The sequence below is a fragment of the Dermacentor andersoni genome, chromosome 5 (assembly GCF_023375885.2).
Source record: "Dermacentor andersoni chromosome 5, qqDerAnde1_hic_scaffold, whole genome shotgun sequence".
Classification (NCBI taxonomy): domain Eukaryota; kingdom Metazoa; phylum Arthropoda; class Arachnida; order Ixodida; family Ixodidae; genus Dermacentor; species Dermacentor andersoni.
The window spans coordinates 64253834-64272321 of record NC_092818.1 but is presented as its reverse complement, the minus strand read 5'-3'; the positions used below and the strand labels follow the sequence as shown (position 1 = coordinate 64272321).

Below are 18488 nucleotides of genomic sequence, written 5' to 3'. Positions count from 1 at the left end.
CCAGGCTTAAGAACCGGTACCACCCATGCTACCTTCCATAAATGTGGGATAGCCCCACTGGCCCATACTTGGTTAAAAAATGCCAGCAAATCACGCCGTCTCTCAACCGGTAGGTTAGTCAGCATCTGATTACTGATAAGGTTAGGTCCCACCGCACAGAGACGTCGGAGGCTGCTCATAGCCAGTTCCAGCTCTCTGAGTGTGAAAGGAGCATCCATTAGAGACGACGATAGCGGCGGAGCGGGTTGGTTGTGCCGGCTGACCTGCCGGAAGAGTATATTTCAGCGAAGGCATTCGCAAGACAAGCGAGTGTCTTGCCTAACTTCAATGCTAGGGCTTCAAATGGCTTGTTTGGTCGAAAATTTCCAGAAAGGTTATTAACGACCCACCATATCCTTGGATCTGGCGGGAAGACCGATAGGCTTGCACAAAATGATGCCCATTGATCTCTTCTTAGTTTCCTTATATAACGTCGAATCACTGCGTTAATCCTGTTATATATAGTCTTCATCGGTGGGTCGCCCTTCGTCCTGATCAGCCTCCGTTCCGCTATTTTACGGGCAGCACACAGATTTTTGAGCTTTAGATCCGGAGCGGGGAAGTGGTCGGGTAGCTTCTGCTCAGCGGTAGCCAATCTCTTGCTACGTAGCATTTCCACGAACAAGTCTCCAGATGATTCGCTTAGGCCGTCCCTGTACGTATCCCAATGCGTCACAGGAGAGGATCTTCGGCCGTTGGTTCTATATCCAGCAATGTTAACGGGAATGTCACTGCGAAGTGAAATTCGTGTCAAAGAAGCTCACCCTTAGCAAAGCATTTGTTAAGCAAGTTTTTATAGTTTGTGTCATATGGCCGCTACCAGCTATGTTTCGCAATGTCCTGATATATATCTACGTTATGCCAACTTTATGTTCAATTGAAATAGGAGACATAATTGCAATCTGTGTAAAAACTGTAATGTTGTTAGCATAATACCACAAATAATACCACAAGGACCTCTCCACAAATAATTGTGGAGAGGTCCTTGTTTTTTATGCATTACACAATGTTTGTAGCAGATTTCACTTGTGAACACGGTTGACTAAATAGGCCCCCTTGTATTGGCCCGAAACTGCGAACAGACAATGTGCGTAATGTGAATGCGGTGTTTAACGTGTGAAAGCTAATAAGGTACTCGGAAGTAAATTTCGTATGCCAGCAATCCGGACCATTATCAGTGCGTTTTACGGAAAACACAGAATTATAGTCGCTGCCCTGAAGAAATTCTGATCGCAGCCAAGACCAAATTGAGCGAGAATAAATGGAGGGGGCAATAATGGTTGGGCTTTTGACGATGTGACTGGTGTTTGGAAGAATTACTTTTTGTAAAAATCTCTTGCAACGTGCTCAAGGGCGCTGTATGTGCGCGGTGTTTCAAATGGACCATTCATATACCTGTGTGATTTATTTGGAGAGGGAACTGCAATTCCTACTGCAACCGCTCAATTAAAAGGTATCAGTCGAAACATGGTCGTGACTCTGTAAGGTTGCACAATACTCCTTTCTTCCTATTTAAATAGGTTGTTTCATTTGTGCAGAATGCTATTCCAGTTAACCTGCTGTGTATTGAAAAAAATGTGTGATATAAGCCATATTATGTGGGAATGCTGAAAAGGAAGTTTTTATTTCTTGAACAGACCCGGCCTCTTTGCTAAAAACATTTGATTGACCACGGGTGTAGTTATTTCTTTGGACGATGCACGTGTGACTTTCAAAAAGACAGCGTGAAATACAAATTGAATAGCTCCTTCTTTATAACAAGTTTTTATCTGCAAAAGAACACAGTGGAGTTATTGTGTTTAAATAATCAAACTTTTGTTTTTCTTATTAGAACAAAGGTGTCTATTGACACTGAGGGCAACGGTCCCCGTAGCCGAGATTTTGTGAACTATGGAAAAGTTCCTGGCCTTAAGAAAATGGAGACATTCTTTGTGTATGCCCGGAACTTGCCGGAAGGCTACACGGTGGCCACAAGTTTCAGCCCTGAACCAAAAATGGTAGCCCATAAGTCGGCAAAGAACCATATACATCTTTATCGCCCCGAGAACTGCTCTACCCTACGTTTGACACAGGTAAGTAACCTTCTAATTACGCACAAGGTGTTCTGGCAAACTTCTTTCAAAATGCCCATTGTAATCCTGCAATTGGCTAACTAAGAAATACGTAGCTGAAAATTTTTCTGTTACGTTATGTCGTCATTACGATGCGCGAAAACATACAAAATGAAGTAACAAATTGCTTCTCTAAAAACTAAGCAAGATACAGACGGCCTACAAAATTATTTGCCTGTCAGTGTCAGAGAAAGGTGAATAAGTGACCATCGACGGCTCTTCTGGCTTATCCAAGCCAGGAGTGCAGCACTTCTGAGAATTTACGTTTGATAAGAACGAACAAAAAGTTTTTTCCACTTTTCAGACAGAAACATATTGCAGTTTGAACGACCCAATTACGATGCACCTATGTAGAGTAGACCAAACAGCTATTCTATAGCACACTGGCCGGAGACTAACGAAATGATTACTACCCGTTGTAGCCATAGGCAGCCTGTGGCGAGTATATCTGGCATAAGCATTTCGGGGACGATTACTTTTTTCTTTGTTATTATTATTGCCACATAGGCTCGCTCGCGGGGTAATCGTACATGTAGTCTGGCCAGCAGCATACGAAGAACGTTGGCGCAAAGCGGCAGGTGCTACAATTGTCGTTCCATAAGCACAATAGCGACCTACCACCTGTCACCTATTTCGCAACGCTGGCGTCCTAAGGAAACCAGCGCGCAAAAGTTGACTGTTGGCTCGCTAAACGTGAATGATAATTTCATTCTTGGGTGCTACATGTCAACACAGCGATATATATATATATATATATATATATATATATATATATATATATATTTGGGGCACGCCTGGACTCCAGAGAACCTTAGAGCACTGGAGCTTCTTTCACGTGCAGTCACTGCGCTGTAAGGGCCGGTTTTGTAGTTGAACCCCATCGAAATTCGGCCATCGCGGCCTTGATTTGAACCAATTCAACCAAAGCCCGCGAGCCCTTGACATTATGACAAATGCCACCTGCAGCGCTGCAGGCGTAGAACTTCGATGGTGTCCGAGATGTGGACGAAAGAGGACCGTTGTGGTTTATCTGTTCATTGCCGTGTTTGTTTGCGTGTTTGACGTTCTTATGTTCTTGCTTCCCGTTTCCTGGAACACAAGCCGCTGATGACGGTAATGGTGGTCGAGCCCTTTGTATCGAGCCGCAGTTAGTGTTGAAACCGGCGTCACCACCAAAAAAAAGAAAATGAAAGAAGCACACTATCACATAAAAAAGATAACACTGGCAAAACTAAAAACGAAAACTACAACATTCAACCGCGCTGCGCTCGATACTCCTACCAGTACTCAACGCGTCGCTTGGTCGCATCAATGATAACTCATTCTTCTCCCGTGTGGACACCAATAGCAGCTGGTAGAGCCGGTATGCAGGCTGTCGGAGGAATACCTGAACACTCGAGGTGGACATTACTGAGGGGCCTCGTCAGACCTTCCACAGACGGCACACTTTCTTGCAATACCTTTTGTGAAGCCCGATCTCCATATACACGTATGAAGAAGGCCAGCTCTCGCCTCTGCCTGCAGCGCACTTCCCTTCCAGTTGTCGTCGCAAAGTTCGGTGCGTTCGCGAGCTTCTAGATGCAACACGTTGCGAGGGAAATTCCGTTTTGGCAGATTTCTGCCATGCCGCGGCCTATATCTGTCGTACTTCGAGCCGCGCCTCCTTGCTCGTCATGTCTCTAGGCTACTCTGCCACTCTCAAGACAAACCTCCAGGAGTACAAGGAGCCGACGTAGTGCGGCCATCCACCCTATACATCGCGTCGACCCGTCTGCCAACATGCTGTAGCTACACCCGGAGTGCGAAATTTTTCTCTAAAATTCTGAGCAGCTGGTTTATATATGTCGACTGCTCCACCGCGATTCTCGTAGTGAAAGATGACCACCCCATCTCCCCCAGTATCGCTGCTATTGGCGCGTGCTTGTAAATTCCCAGTGCCAGTCTGCCTATTTCCCTTTGACGGCTCTCTGAAAACTCCCGTAAGCTCAATGGAAGGCAGAGCACAAGGTTGCCGAGCATGAGGCCTCGCAATGCCACCATCCTCCTCAGGTTTCGAATCCCCTCACACTGGCTATACGACCACAGTAACCTAACATAGCAATCCTTTTAAGGGGCTGCTCTCCATCACCGCTAGCGCTCTTTCCTATGCCGAGAGGTAGCCTGGGCTTGTAGTCAAGCGTATCCCCAAGTACTTTATCGAGTTGGTATTGTGGATGAACTCGTCCTGTAGGCAGCCCATTGTGTCTGGCCCCACGACGAGTGTCCCTCACGTCAACAACACACACTTGGTAAGGCTGAAGCACATCGCAGTGGCCCCACCTTCCTGTCGCGTACATTCACGCGTATCTGAGACTCTCCTGTCGAACCAGCAAGGACGTTAACGGTGTCGACAAACACCAGAGTCAGTACACGGCTCACCAGTAGCTGTCTCTCTTATCGTGGCCTGAAAGTGAAACCACATCCTTAATCTTCTACTTGTTCGACCACCCGTCAACATGCGCAATGAACAGTAGTGGCGGCAGTAGGCAGCTATAAAGAAAGCCTCGTCGCCTAGCTAGTTGCGTGGTCCTATGTCCATCCCATTCCACCTCTGCTACCACATTGCTGCCGATGGCCTTGAGTAGCCTGAGGTCTTCAACGGCCAAGCCTAACTCTTCCAGCATTACCCATAGGATCTCGCGGTCCACCCAGTTATGTGCCTTGGCGATGATGACTGCTACGTACAGCGGGCTTCCTGTCTTGAGCACAAGTTCTACGCTCTGAGTAAATATCAAACCGCTGTGTTCAAAAGGACACACCGGCCGGTAGCCCACGAGTCACTCCCGCTGAACACCTGTAGCCTCCGCTCATGGTAGCCGTGACTTCATGGCCTTTCATGGCCATTCGTAATAAGGATGGTGTCTTTGCAATTGGCCTATAGATTGTGAGGTCTCTTTTAACCCTGGCACCTTCTGGAGGCCTCAGCTTGCAAATCCTCCGACCCTACTGTGCCTCCGCGTCACCATTGTCTTCACCAAACACTACTCAACGCTAGCAAGTGCTCAACATTAGCAAGTTCTCAACACTAGCTCGAGCCATCAAAAGCACTGCTGCCTCCTTTTTCATGTTCCTATTGTTTCCCAGGAAGCAATGACCGCTTCAGTATCGCCACAATGCTTCAGATGTCTGGGGGCACGAGTCGCTTTTTACAGCGCAGTTCTTAGGCGTTCGTTCCCGCAGTGAGCGTCGGTGTTCTCTCTCGTAACCGAGTGAACGAACGCAGCGAAGGATGAAAGCGAAGCAGGAGCGCTGCGGAAGATGAAATACGGTATAACAAAGAGAGCGCGGGCAGGAAAGCGGAGGAGGAGGGTGCAGCGGAGCCATGAGGCGGAAATTGAAGAAAGAAGTTATGGCGAAAACGTGAGAAGAAAAGCGTAGTTCCGCTCAAGGCGGGTTTTGCGGTGATGATGTCTACGAGATGGCGCCATAGTAGCGAGCGCCATCTGTATGGAAACAGCGCTGCTTGAGTGGATGTCTGTCGGCGGCGGCTGTTTTGAATCGCGTCCACGCGTCACCCGCGCGCCGCCTCTCGCGATCTTCCGATTAGCGAAGAAGTTGTTCTATACTTCGCTGCGTTTGCAACGTGCCGCACCAGACAGATTGTCCGTGCCAGCTAATATATCTACAAATGAAACACCTTCACTGCTGCACTCAAACTTACACTAGGGAATTTTTTAATAGTCGGCGAAATTTTTCCCCCTTGAATCAGAGGAGCCACCTTCCTGATCGTATATTGCTTCATGCCCAGCCGACCTCTTGCACCCTGATCACACTGTTTCATGACAATTTTCATTTCTGCCATCAGGTGTTCATACGAGTCAAGCACATGGGCTCTTGTTTCCAGTCAGGCTGCCATCTACTGCAAGGCTTGCACTCGTGATAACACAATGAAATTCGACAGATACCTGTAAGAGGTTGATTAGATTTTTTATGATGATGAGATGCTGAGAATTCAACGGTATGTAGGCTATCTCTAGACAGAGATAAATAGTTCAAGCAATCTATAGTTCAATGATTTCATGCCGTTAGACACAGAATCGTTGGGCGCGGCTGATTTCTTTATCTGAACCTCCCCCCCGTCCCACACCCAATCGCGCGCCGATTAAATTAGAATATGGATACAGCGGTCCGAAAAACGGTCCTAAACGCCGACTATTAAAAAATTCCCTAGGGTAAGTTTGAGTGCAGCAGTGTAGGCGTTTCCTTTGTAGATACATTAGCTGGCACGGACAATCTGTCTGGTGCGGCACGTTGTAAAAGGAGCGAAGTATAGAACAACTTCTTCGCTAATCGGAAGATCGCGAGAGGCGGCGCGTGGGTGACGCGCGGGCGCGATTCAAAACAGCCGCCGCCGACAGACATCCACTCAACATGCAAAATCCCTGTGGCGGATGACATGCGGGATTCACCGTACGCGCTCGCGTTGCTGAGAACACCTGGAACTGGGCAGTTTCCGCCGTGACAAGTATCAGCGTGCGAAACCTGCATCACGCCCACGTTTTTCGGACCGCTGTATCCATATTCTAATTTAATCGGCGCGCGATTGGGTGTGGGAGGGGGGGGGAGGTTCAGATAAATAAATCAGCTGCGCCCAATGATTCTGTGTCTTAGGGCATGAAATCATTGAATCATAGGTTACTTGAACTATTTATCTCTGTCTAGAGATAGCCTACATACCGTTGAATTCTCAGCATCTCATCATCATGAAACATCTAATCAACCTCTTACAGGTATCTGTCGAATTTCATTGTGTTATCACGAGTCATGGTAGATATTGTCGTGAAAATGACCTTGGTCCAAGTGCTGAGCCACTGAAATATCAGTGGCACACCTACTTGATTTTTTTCTCAGGGAACGTGTTACGTCTGACTGACGATTTCATTTTCAGCCAGTTTCTAAATAAGAGCTACACTATTACATGTTGCCCGGCAGGACGAACAGCAAGTGTTTCGTGTTTTAAAATATTAAGGTCACTTTCTTGTGATGTGTACTGAAAATTTACACTGTGTAGGTAGTTAGGTGGTAAATTAAATGTGGGACACAATTTTTACGTCCCTGGTCCTGTTAGAAGCGTTGCAAATAAATACTAAGCCATTAACTTCCCTATTTTTAGGCGTCATGAAATGTTCCGACTTGGTTACAGCGATGTCCTCACTGACCTAGGCAAGGTATTCTGTTTATTTTTGGCGAACGTAAAGGGAGCGTTATGAGAAATGTGTAGGCGAAATTCAAGGGCGGGCGACCAAATATGACATTTGCAGTAAATAACACTTGCAAGTGTTCTGTAATATTTTAAAGGTGTTTTCCGAACAAAGAATTTATGTAGTTACCTTGAGGAACTGCGAAATCAGCCGATATGAAATATAGTGCAAATTGAGTGGGAGGAGGCTGGTAAAGTACCAAGCCGGCAACAAACTAGCACATCTAAGTAAGTGTCTCAATTATAACACGTTGGTGGGCGAGTTGGTTTGAATCCAAGAAAGAATATGTAAGTGCGATTGAAATGGAAAAGTCGGAGGTGGACGCCTTTTTTCTGCCCCTGAGCGTCTACAGAAGCTATGCGAACAGGTTCGTTAAGAGAATAACAAAAGGAACGAATGTTCTACTCAACATCGCATTCACTTTGTAAGTTGGACTCATAAGGTTGCCTGCGCCATTTCGCTTTGGTGCGTAAGAACGTCGGTTGGTCAAACTGGCAGACGCATCAGCGAGACACTAAAAGAGCATCAAGATAACGTGACTAGAGGGATGACGGGCGATTCGGGCATTTATTGCGGCCACCCTTATTAATTTTAGACGGACGAACGCCCAAGGCTTCTAGAATTTTTTCAAGAGGATTGTCGTCGTTTTGTTTACGCAGCGATGGTCTCTACGAAAGGAACTTTTCACCCATCGTATAAAACTATTTACTGGTTGCTCCTACACCCCTTCGGACTGAAGTACTCCAAGCATGTCACAGTGAGGTAACTTCTGGCCACTTACGGTAGACGCGGACATTGAACAGAGTACGACAAAGGTACTACTGGCCATGACTCGCCGTAGCCGTGAAACATCATGTACGGACTTGCCTCGATTGCCAAAGGTGCAAGTCGCCCCCAGCAAAACGAGCCGGCCTGCTACAACCCGCTCAGATCCCACGCACACAATTTGACCAGATCTGAATGGACCTTTTGGGCCCACTTCCTGCGTCTAATGCAGGAAACTGCTGGGTTATTTTCGCGACTGATTATCTGACTCGCTACGCCGAAACAAAAGGCTCTCCCACAAGGCACAGCAGCAGAGGGGTGCGATTTTTTATAGATAATGTTGTGTTGAGGCATGGTGCGCCAACCTTCGTAATCACTGAAAGAGGAATCGCATCCATGGCCGCGCTTTTATGTAATCTCCTGATACTCAATAGAACGACTCACCCCAGGATAACAGCCTACCATCCACAAACTAACGGACTCACAGAGCGCCTAAGCAAAACTATTGAAGACATGCTTTCCATGTACGTGGATGTCGAACACAAGAATTGGGACAAGATCTTGCCTCATACTACTTTTGCGTACAAGGCTGCTAAGAAACAACACGGATCACTCTGTTAAGCCTTGCTCACGGGCGAGAACTACGGGCGATGTTGGATGCAATGCTCCCACACGAATGCGATTGGTCTGACAGGGATGCGGATGCTTTTACACAACGCGCCGAAGAAGCTAGATACTTCCCACGCATACGCATCTGTCAACAGCAGGACTACGACGCAGGCCGCTACAATGCTAGCCATAAAACAGTAACCGACGAAACGGGCGACAGAGTGTGGGTTTGGACGCCCATCCGAAGACGAGGACTATGAGAGAAGCTAATAAAGCGATACTTCGGACCATATCGAGTACTACGTCACCTAAGCAACGCCACCTACGAGGTGGTCACAGACAGCTCCTTTTGTACGAGGCGCCGCCAACACCGGCCTGAAATGACGCATGTAGTACGCATGAAACGGTACGTCAGCGAGTGACTGTGCGAGGAACTTGATACCAGTAACCTCCTCTAGCATCGGGACAATGCGCGTTTTCAGAGGGAGGGAAATGTCGCGTCACTTCTATGTCGACGAAAAAGGCAACGACGGGAGTTTTAGTAGGCTGCGTGTCGTGCATTGGCCTAGCGGAGATTAGAAGACGAAGAAATAATCTCTGAGCTCGACTATTAAAACAAGCTGTTTTGTTATATGTGTCCTCGTCTCCCATCTTCGTTGCGCCGCGACAATATATTGTAGGGAGAGGGCCATATAGCGACCCACAGTCTTGGGCCAAGCCGGCTGCGTCGCACTGCTTCTCAATAAACCTCCTTATAGTTCGGTGAAAGGTGCCGGGTAATCTCGCAGTTTCCCAACCTGGAATTACGAAGGTATGCCGGAGAGAGAGAGAGAGAGAGAGAGAGAGAGAGAGAGAAACTTTATTTGGTTCCTTCAAGGATTTAGCGTCTCGAGGTCTCCGTCCTCTTCTTGGAGGCCGGCGACTTGGAGCCTCTTCCGGCAAGGGTGGGCCCCTATTCCAGGGCTCCACTGAGCCTAGCTACCTCACTAGCGTGCTGCACTAAGGCCCTTTGGGCCGTGAGCTCGCAGCTGGTAAGCCGACTCTCCCATTGCTCCGCACTCGGGTTATTGTGTTGGTGGAATGATTGATTGTGTTTACATTCCCATGTGACATGATATAGTGTGGGTGTGGCGCCGGACCATGGGCAGGTGTCTCTGCATTGAGTTGGGTACATTTTGTTTAGGATGTATAAATTTGGGAAGGAGTTTCTCTGTAATCAGCGCCAACTCGTTGCTTCCTCCTTCGTTAGAGCTTTGTGCGGTGGGGGATATTTGGCTCTCGTGCCTCTGTATAAGTTTAAGATTTCTGTGTTTCCTCCTTCACAAGCGTGTGGGTGATACTCCGGGGCGTGTGACTGCTCTGCTCGGAACGTGAAGAAACCACTTCACAAGGCTCGCAGAGTCAAGCCACCATCTCTCCCGGCATGCTGCCTCAGCGTCACCCACCGATATTAAGCGGGACGGACCAGCAAGACGTCGAAGACAGGCTGGCAACTTACCAGAGGGTGAGCGCACTCAACAAATGGGACGGTGCAACTAGGCTGACCAAAGTATTATTTTACTTCACTCGCGTCGCCAGTCTCTAGTTCTGAAATCACGAAGCGGGGATCAATAACTGGGCGTCATTCAAGACATTTTCGGAAATCTTCAGCCACCTCGCGGTACGGAAGCTTCGCGCAGAACAGGAACAGGAACCCGGTTATATTCGTGACGTCGACTTGTGTAAGCGTCTCACCCCTTCGATACACGAGTCGGATAAGATAAAGCACATCATCAATTGGATAGCCAGTCACACGTTTCAACAGTTATTAGCCTAAGGCTCAAAAACCATCACAGATGTTGACAGTATGTGCCCTAGTTTCGACGAAGTTCGCAAGCAACGAGCCCAAACGCAGCGCCTTCGGAAACAGCATGACTCGCTCGCGGCCTCTGGGCGACCATAATGCAGTGTTGATTCAGATGAAGTTGTTCGTGCGTGAGGAGGTCGCCCGACAGCCCTTCATTTTATCGAGCACGAGCGAGCCAGCAGAGGCACAACATCTGGCCCCAGTCACACGAAAAGTAACCACTTCACAAGGCTCGCAGAGTCAAGCCACCATCTCTCCCGGCATGCTGCCTCAGCGTCACCCACCGATATTAAGCGGGACGGACCAGCAAGACGTCGAAGACAGGCTGGCAACTTACCAGAGGGTGAGCGCACTCAACAAATGGGACGGTGCAACTAGGCTGACCAAAGTATTATTTTACTTCACTCGCGTCGCCAGTCTCTAGTTCTGAAATCACGAAGCGGGGATCAATAACTGGGCGTCATTTAAGACATTTTCGGAAATCTTCAGCCACCTCGCGGTACGGAAGCTTCGCGCAGAACAGGAACAGGAACCCGGTTATATTCGTGACGTCGACTTGTGTAAGCGTCTCACCCCTTCGATACACGAGTCGGATAAGATAAAGCACATCATCAATTGGATAGCCAGTCACACGTTTCAACAGTTATTAGCCTAAGGCTCAAAAACCATCACAGATGTTGACAGTATGTGCCCTAGTTTCGACGAAGTTCGCAAGCAACGAGCCCAAACGCAGCGCCTTCGGAAACAGCATGACTCGCTCGCGGCCTCTGGGCGACCATAATGCAGTGTTGATTCAGATGAAGTTGTTCGTGCGTGAGGAGGTCGCCCGACAGCCCTTCATTTTATCGAGCACGAGCGAGCCAGCAGAGGCACAACATCTGGCCCCAGTCACACGAAAAGTCATACAGAAAGACGTCACAGACACTTAGCCTTTCGCTCGTCCACCACCTCTGTAATCTGCGTCTTTGTCGTACGCCCAAGTCGTCGCGGCCGGGTCGCCCCGTCAACCAACCTATCCTTCCGAGTCAGGACCAGTTCGGCTACCAGCAGTTCGGTTAGGCCGACCAGTCCCCACGTTTTCGAATCCATAGCGCACTGCGGACAATCGCCCTATATGTTATTTTGGCAGTTATGCAGCACATGTGGCACCCTTCTGTCACTGCAGCCCTCCTTTTCAAACTGATAGTAAGCGTTGCGTACGATCCAGACGCTCTAACCGCTCAGCGAGGCTGAAACAATCCTCTTCGCCCGAACGTCTGCTCTCGCCTATATATATAATTCGTCGACCCTGCCCTTCTGACGCGGAAAACTAGATGCTGCTGTTCCCGAGGCACGAACTGCGTCGTTGCTGAAAAATTTAGTTCCTCACATGTCTCCAGCAAACCTCGTCGAAGTTTTTGCAGATGGCTTTCGTACCCTTGCGCTTATGAACACTGGTGCTGCCGTTTCAGTAACAGAAAGAAAATTTTGCCGCTTGCTTAGGAAGGTTACCAGACCGACAAACGGATTGTTCCTTCGTACCGCCAGCGCACACCATTTTCAGCCATCACCCGCCTGTAAAGCGCGCCGTCATTTAAGACGTCATTTATCCGATTTAGTTTCTTGTGCTACCGGCCTGTTCGCATGATGTCATCCTCGGTTGGCACCTTCCCTCTTGCCGTCATGCTGTTATCGGTTATGCTGGTGCCGAGATGGCGTTCTGTGCGTTCTGTTCTGCGTCTTGTGAACATGCGTTGGCAAAGTTGTTTGTCGCTGTCAAGTCGCACATACCACCCAGCAGTAAGGCGTTCGTCCACGTGTCTTGGGCCGGTGTTGGTGATTCCACAGAGCTATTTACACCCTCCGAGGCCATTCAGCACCGCAGGAATCTCGCGTTGCCATTTGTCGTTATCGACATGCCCAGCGGCACTACATCCTTGTTTGTTACGAATCCATTGCCAGTTCCCTCAACCTTATAAAGTGGAGAGTGTAAACGTATAATGCAGGCTTTCGAGCTGTCCTCCATCTTCCGCCCTGACGCTGCGGACAACTTGCAGCTTAGTTAATAAAGGGAAAATGAGACATCCACCCTAACGTAGCTAAGTTCTCCACAGGAGCACTTAGCTATGGTAATTACTTCTCCCCATCTTTTTCATATATCTTCCTATATCTTCCTATGGCACCATTCAATCGCCCGAAAACTGCCTTCGTAACTCTGGATCGGTTGCAGGAATACAATATTATGCCCTTCGGCCTAATTTATGCCCCAGCAACAATTGAAAGGATATTGAACACCGTCTTGCGTGGTTAAAATGGAAGACATGCCTGTCGCGGACCACCATGCACTATGTTGACTGTCGTCCTTCAAAGATCCCTCAGGCCTACTTGCCTGATGGGAACTTCGCCAGCAGGACTACGATATCCGCGTGACATACTGCAGCGGACTCCAGCGTTCTGACGCCGATGCCCTCTCGCGGTCTCCCTTGCCTGACGACAATGCCTGCTGTTCCCTATCCCACTTTACCGTTCCTTCGCTCGGCCTTACCACCATCGCGTCTGAGCAGCGGAAGGACCATTTGATCACCTCTCTTATAGACGTGATTTCTGGTTCATCAGTGCCACCAACCACTCGCACGCTGCGTCGTCATGCTCACCACTTTCTCCTTTCGCGACAACCTGCTTCACCGGCCCAATTATAACCCCGACGGGCATCGGGGGTTACTAATGGTACCTCGCAGTCGCCATTCCTAGATATGCGCAGCTTTGCACGCCAATCCACTACACGTTACAAAACAAGGTATTAGAATTACTTCATTGGAAAATATAATTGATAACAGTTACCCATAACTACCGCACGAAAATAAATTATAAGTTACACAAAAGCGATTGATTACTTCTTCCTTACTTTCCCCTGAATATTTCTTTAGCGCCGTAGAAATACGGCAATCCGACCGAGCAAGTTTGTCCTCTACAGCCCTTTATACGTTACTGATCTGCGCTGGCGATAGCTTTTAGTGAATTTTCTTCGTCATCATCCCTCTATTTTGTTGTGAGGACATCAGAAGCGACTCGGAAAACTTGCTCGAGGAGGAAAAAGGGGAAAGGATGGAAATTCTCCAGTTCGCTTTATGTGTGCGCTGGAGATGACGGGGTGGGGGAAGGGGTAGTAGGGTGGTGTTGTTATGTACAGAGATATTGAGCAGAATATCGTGGTCGATCAGCAACTATATCCTCTAACGCGCAGCGCTTCATTGTAGCTAGGACTTGGAGAACACTTTCCCGATTGAGACAATTAAATGCTTCCGAAATCGTCTGTGTGATATTTCCTATATGATGTGCTCAGTTGATTCAGCCATTGAGACATATCAGAACTTGCTCAATTCATAGGCCGACACCTGGTGGAGCCGCCGCAGTTGCTTAGTGGCTACGGTGCTCGGCTGCTAAGCACCAGGTCGCGTGATCAAATCCCGACCACGGCAGCAGCATTTCAATGGAGGGAAATGCGAAAACACCCGTGTGCTTTGATTTAGGTGCAGCATAAAGAGCCCCAGGTGTTTCAAATTCCCGGAGTTCCTCACTACAGCCTGCCTCATAATCAGATCGTAGTTCTGGCACGTAAAACCGCATCATTTGATTTCTTAATTCGGAACGTTTCGTGGAGCGCTTGGACGAGAAAACAAACACTGAGCACTCGGGTTTTCTTGTCTTGTAATTCAAACTCGTGACGCTGCTGCATGATACGATGAAGGGTCGTTCAACTGCAGTTCGCGCCAAATTCATATTCTTAAAGCTAACTCACGTGCTACAGCTTGCCTCGTCAATAAAGTAAGTAGTTAACTGTCTCCGGTTACTGCAAATGTGATTGACTTACACTGAGCGTTGCCTAGTAAACAAATCAAGCGTTAAATCGCAAAATTTCGCCAAAATGTCGTTGATTAAAAGAAGAATATGGAGCAGAATTATTTTATTTTTTTAATGCACTGAAAATTGTGGTGGAGCTACCGCGGTTTATATGTGTGTAGCCGATAATATCTGTAACCTTCCAATCGTGCGAGAACATCATTCATGGTTACCCATGTCTCTCAGTATGATAACACATGAAATTTAGAGCCTACATAGAAATAAGCATGTCTAACCTTTCAATTTCGTTTCTGAAACTGCGAATATTTAGGTATAATGCACTAAAATGTTTATTCCTGGCAAGAAAAGCCTAAGCAAATCTATTTGCACTCTAATAGCGACAGCCGTTTTCCGCGGCAATGAAAGCAGTTTATTTGTTTCGGGTTAAATATCTCGTAGGTCGTTTTAGCAAGGTCAGTCCTGTCATTGATATTTAACGACCCACAGGGCTCTGGCTTGCGGACACAGATTTTCTCTATATTTAGCCACAGAAATAACCATTTCTCTTCTCTTCTCTTTCGTATTGCGCCACCCAGCAGTTAATTCACAGGTATTGTAAGGCTCTCATTGACAAGAACCAGTCCTGGATTTCCGACGCCCAAGTTCTTCCCTGATGGCCAATCATTCTGATCGTTTGTTCAACGACAGCACCACAAACGTCTTGCACAATTTTAATTTCACCGCCTTCATTAGAAACACCCTTTATTTCTACGTTATTGGACCTTGTGTGCATTCTATCTCTTCGATATTTTAACGGAGTTCCTTTCTTTTCCTTCGTAGCTGCTCGTTCACTTTCCGTGCTTCCGTCACTTTATCGCGCTATGACCTGATTTCATTTGCTAGTTTTTCACTTTGACCCAGGTGTCATTTTGGATGTCAGCGTTTTTAGAAATTGCGTGTTTCAAATTTAATTTACCGTCCTAATGTTTCAAAAGCTTTTGCAGATTCTTTATTCATACATATTGGCAAAAAAATTTGGCAGCGACACTGAAGACTGCTCACGTGTGGCATTGCCAAAGCAATAATACTGTTTGTAGACCTCGGAACGTCACGAATACGCTCATTTTATACACTCATGACGTGGCGCCACATCCTTCTCATTGGCTGCACCATCAAGTGCCTAATGTCGCACGCACTAGGCCCCACCTCTAGTCAGCCAGAAACGGCGACCCGCCAAGGAGTCGGGGAGGTGATCTTGTGTCCCACCCCAGAGCCCCGGGCTCGATTCCCGCCAAGACCAAAATGTACCAAATGTTCTCTTCAAAGCCATTTTCTTATTTTGTTTACAAAAACCTACCTGAGTACTGTAATGTCAATCCGAGCACTTTTGGCTTGTCCTTACTGTTTACGCCATCGGCGATTTTTGGTACCATCCTTTGGTAACACCGCCAGATTTTCACGTAATGGCGCATATAAGGGTTTCGCATTCAAAATATACAGTGACAGGAATCACGCCGAGTTTGGTAGCCGTGCAAGTTTCAGCACGGACAGAATATAAATCAGTGTTCAGCGCTTACCTATGCAAAACCGACGCAATTTGCAGTCAGAAGCCATCTTGCATGTAATTTTGTACATGTAATTGGTTACGTGCAAGTATGGCTACTGCAGACACTAATCTCACGCGCAACATTTTACTGTCATTCGGTGTTACTTTATTCATATTTATTTTCAAAGTACTGCGAACATCTATCCACGCAGGAGGGGGCCACATGAGTAAATACAATAAACAGCGATCTTACAAAAATATACAAGGATCGCGAAAAGCGTGTCAACAAAATACACCAAATGGGTGGTTGTAGCCTTCGAGAATTTCCGGCCAGGGCATTCCAATCAGTGTTCTATTTCGGAAAGAAATTGGCGTTTAAAAATTTGTTCGCGCATTTGTTAGTTTAATATACTGGCTATGTTTGAGGCGGGAAACTTGAGATTTGTCCTTAATTATATAGTCGCGCGGTTGTACTCCTTTTCTTTCCTTAGAAAAGCTGGTGAGAGAAATTTATTGTGGCAGTCTTTATTCGGTCAGATAGCGACTCCATGTTTCCAGGTTCCAGCATACTGGCTGACGAATCACGTCATTTGAAGCGTTTATAAATGAAGCGAGAGGCTAACCTTGTAAACATCGTAAATGTTCACACCAAATGGGGCCGTACGTTGTAAATGCAAATTTGGTCAGCCCTGGAGACAGTGCAATCATGTTTGCCGATTCCGGATACGTTTAACAAAAACTAAGCAGATCACGAAGACTTTGTATCTGCTGTCTTATGCGCGTAGCCTGCAATACTTAGGTGCAGCAGGCAGGGCTTAGCTTTTTTTTTAATTATTCTTATTTTTCAATAATTTTTATTGCCCAACACAATCTTTATGTCTTATGCGCGCTTTTGGGCGGAGGCGGTGGTGAAGGGAGGGGGAGCTAGTACGGAGATCGTAAAAAGCTATGTTAACGGGTATGTGCAGAAGTAGCATTAAGCTAGAACGCTTACAACAGGCTTACGAACAGCTCTAAGTGTTACCGCGAAGGAAACTAGACTGCTTCTGCGATTTAAGAAGAACGTGAACCGTTCCTTACGCGTAGAGGGGAATAAAATTGCAGGCATAATGGGCAATATTCATGGAATTTCATTCAAATGACACATCTTCTAGTTCTGTAGCAACGTCTCCTGTACTAAAAGGTACAGGTATGTATTTGTATTGTTTCTTTCAGTGCCCTAACAGCAATATATTTCAAAAGATAACCGAAATAAACCACTTCAGTAATTATCTTGTGCTTTTTTTATATTTCAGAACGTTATACTTGGTGCGGAGAGTTAGCGTTCATTACTAAACAAAGACAACTAAACGTTCAACTTAATTGAATTCATATGCTTCCGGTTTCTCTGCAATAAACATGTATGAAAGACAGCCTGGCTTGTTCTTGTCTCCGATGCGAAATATAACGCGAACATTTCACCAATGGCCTCACATAATGGTAAGCGTACATATGTATGGCATGCCACGTATTTATTTATTTATTTATTTATTTAGTTACTCATTTATTCATACCAAACAGTGCCTCGTCGTCACTACAGTAGGGGAAATGGATAGCACATATAAACAAAATTTGCAGGTACACTACAAGAAAAGAAATTAACTCGCAAATCGATTCAGAGAGTACACTCGACATCGTGCATAGAGAAAACAACATTGGCACAGCACTGAAGCAACAAAATCCACTGGATGAGCTAACGAGGCAAAAGGTTGCACACAGGAGTATCTGATAAATTGAATAGCGATTCATCTCAGAAAAATGCCAGTACAGTACGTAAGCGCGACGTGAACGCTATCAGCGCCACTAAAAAAAAGGAATTGGACTAGGTCTAGGCATACAGCGTAGAGATTCTCCCGCCTCGATTTGTCGTGGGGCTAAGAACACTTCAAAGCTAAGTAGAAAATAAGTTCGTTGCTGCTAAGCATGTCAAATTGGTCGTAGATGTCTGCGAATGTCTAGTGACTTGACAATTTGTGACGAAAATGGGCCAACGTTACTGGAGCGATGACGACGGTAAAACGGTGGTGTGATGGTGATGTTATGACGACAATGATATGATGGGGACTGCGTGTCGAAATGATGGCGTGTCTACAACATGATACGAGTAAGCGGTTGAAATTAGAACGACAACAATTGCAGGACCCCGGGGGCATCACGACGACGGTACAACGACATTCCTAATGACGATGACGTGGGTGCTGTGGGAGGGGAATGGAATGACGATGAATGCACGACGGTGATGGCATCACAATAGATGCATGCAGTGACTTTCTGTCTACGACACATTGGTGACGATGGCAGGAGAATGGTGGCACAATCACGGTGGAATGACGTCAAAATAATTACAATAGAACGAATAAGGATGATGGAACGACAAAGGCGATGTGACGAAGCCAGCAAGACGACAGTGGGATGAAGTGACTGGATGACTGGAGGATGATGGTAAATCGAAAGCGAGACTACAATGACCCAGC

General features: G+C 46.9%; 1 protein-coding gene across 7 annotated transcripts in view; it reads left to right on the top strand.

The window, feature by feature from the left end:
- The window catches only part of LOC126530720 (uncharacterized), a 207791-nt gene extending 190410 nt beyond the window's left edge, over nt 1–17381 (top strand). For 6 of the 7 annotated variants that reach the window (XM_055070762.2, XM_055070765.2, XM_055070758.2 and 3 more), the window contains 2 exons: nt 1871–2111; nt 17271–17381. In XM_055070762.2, the coding sequence (XP_054926737.2) occupies nt 1871–2111; nt 17271–17297 (268 nt within the window). In that variant the 3' untranslated portion in view covers nt 17298–17381. The remainder of the gene's footprint in view (nt 1–1870; nt 2112–17270) is intronic. The other variant, XM_055070764.2, reaches the window with a different exon arrangement.
- Nucleotides 17382–18488: the final 1107 nt, after the last annotated feature.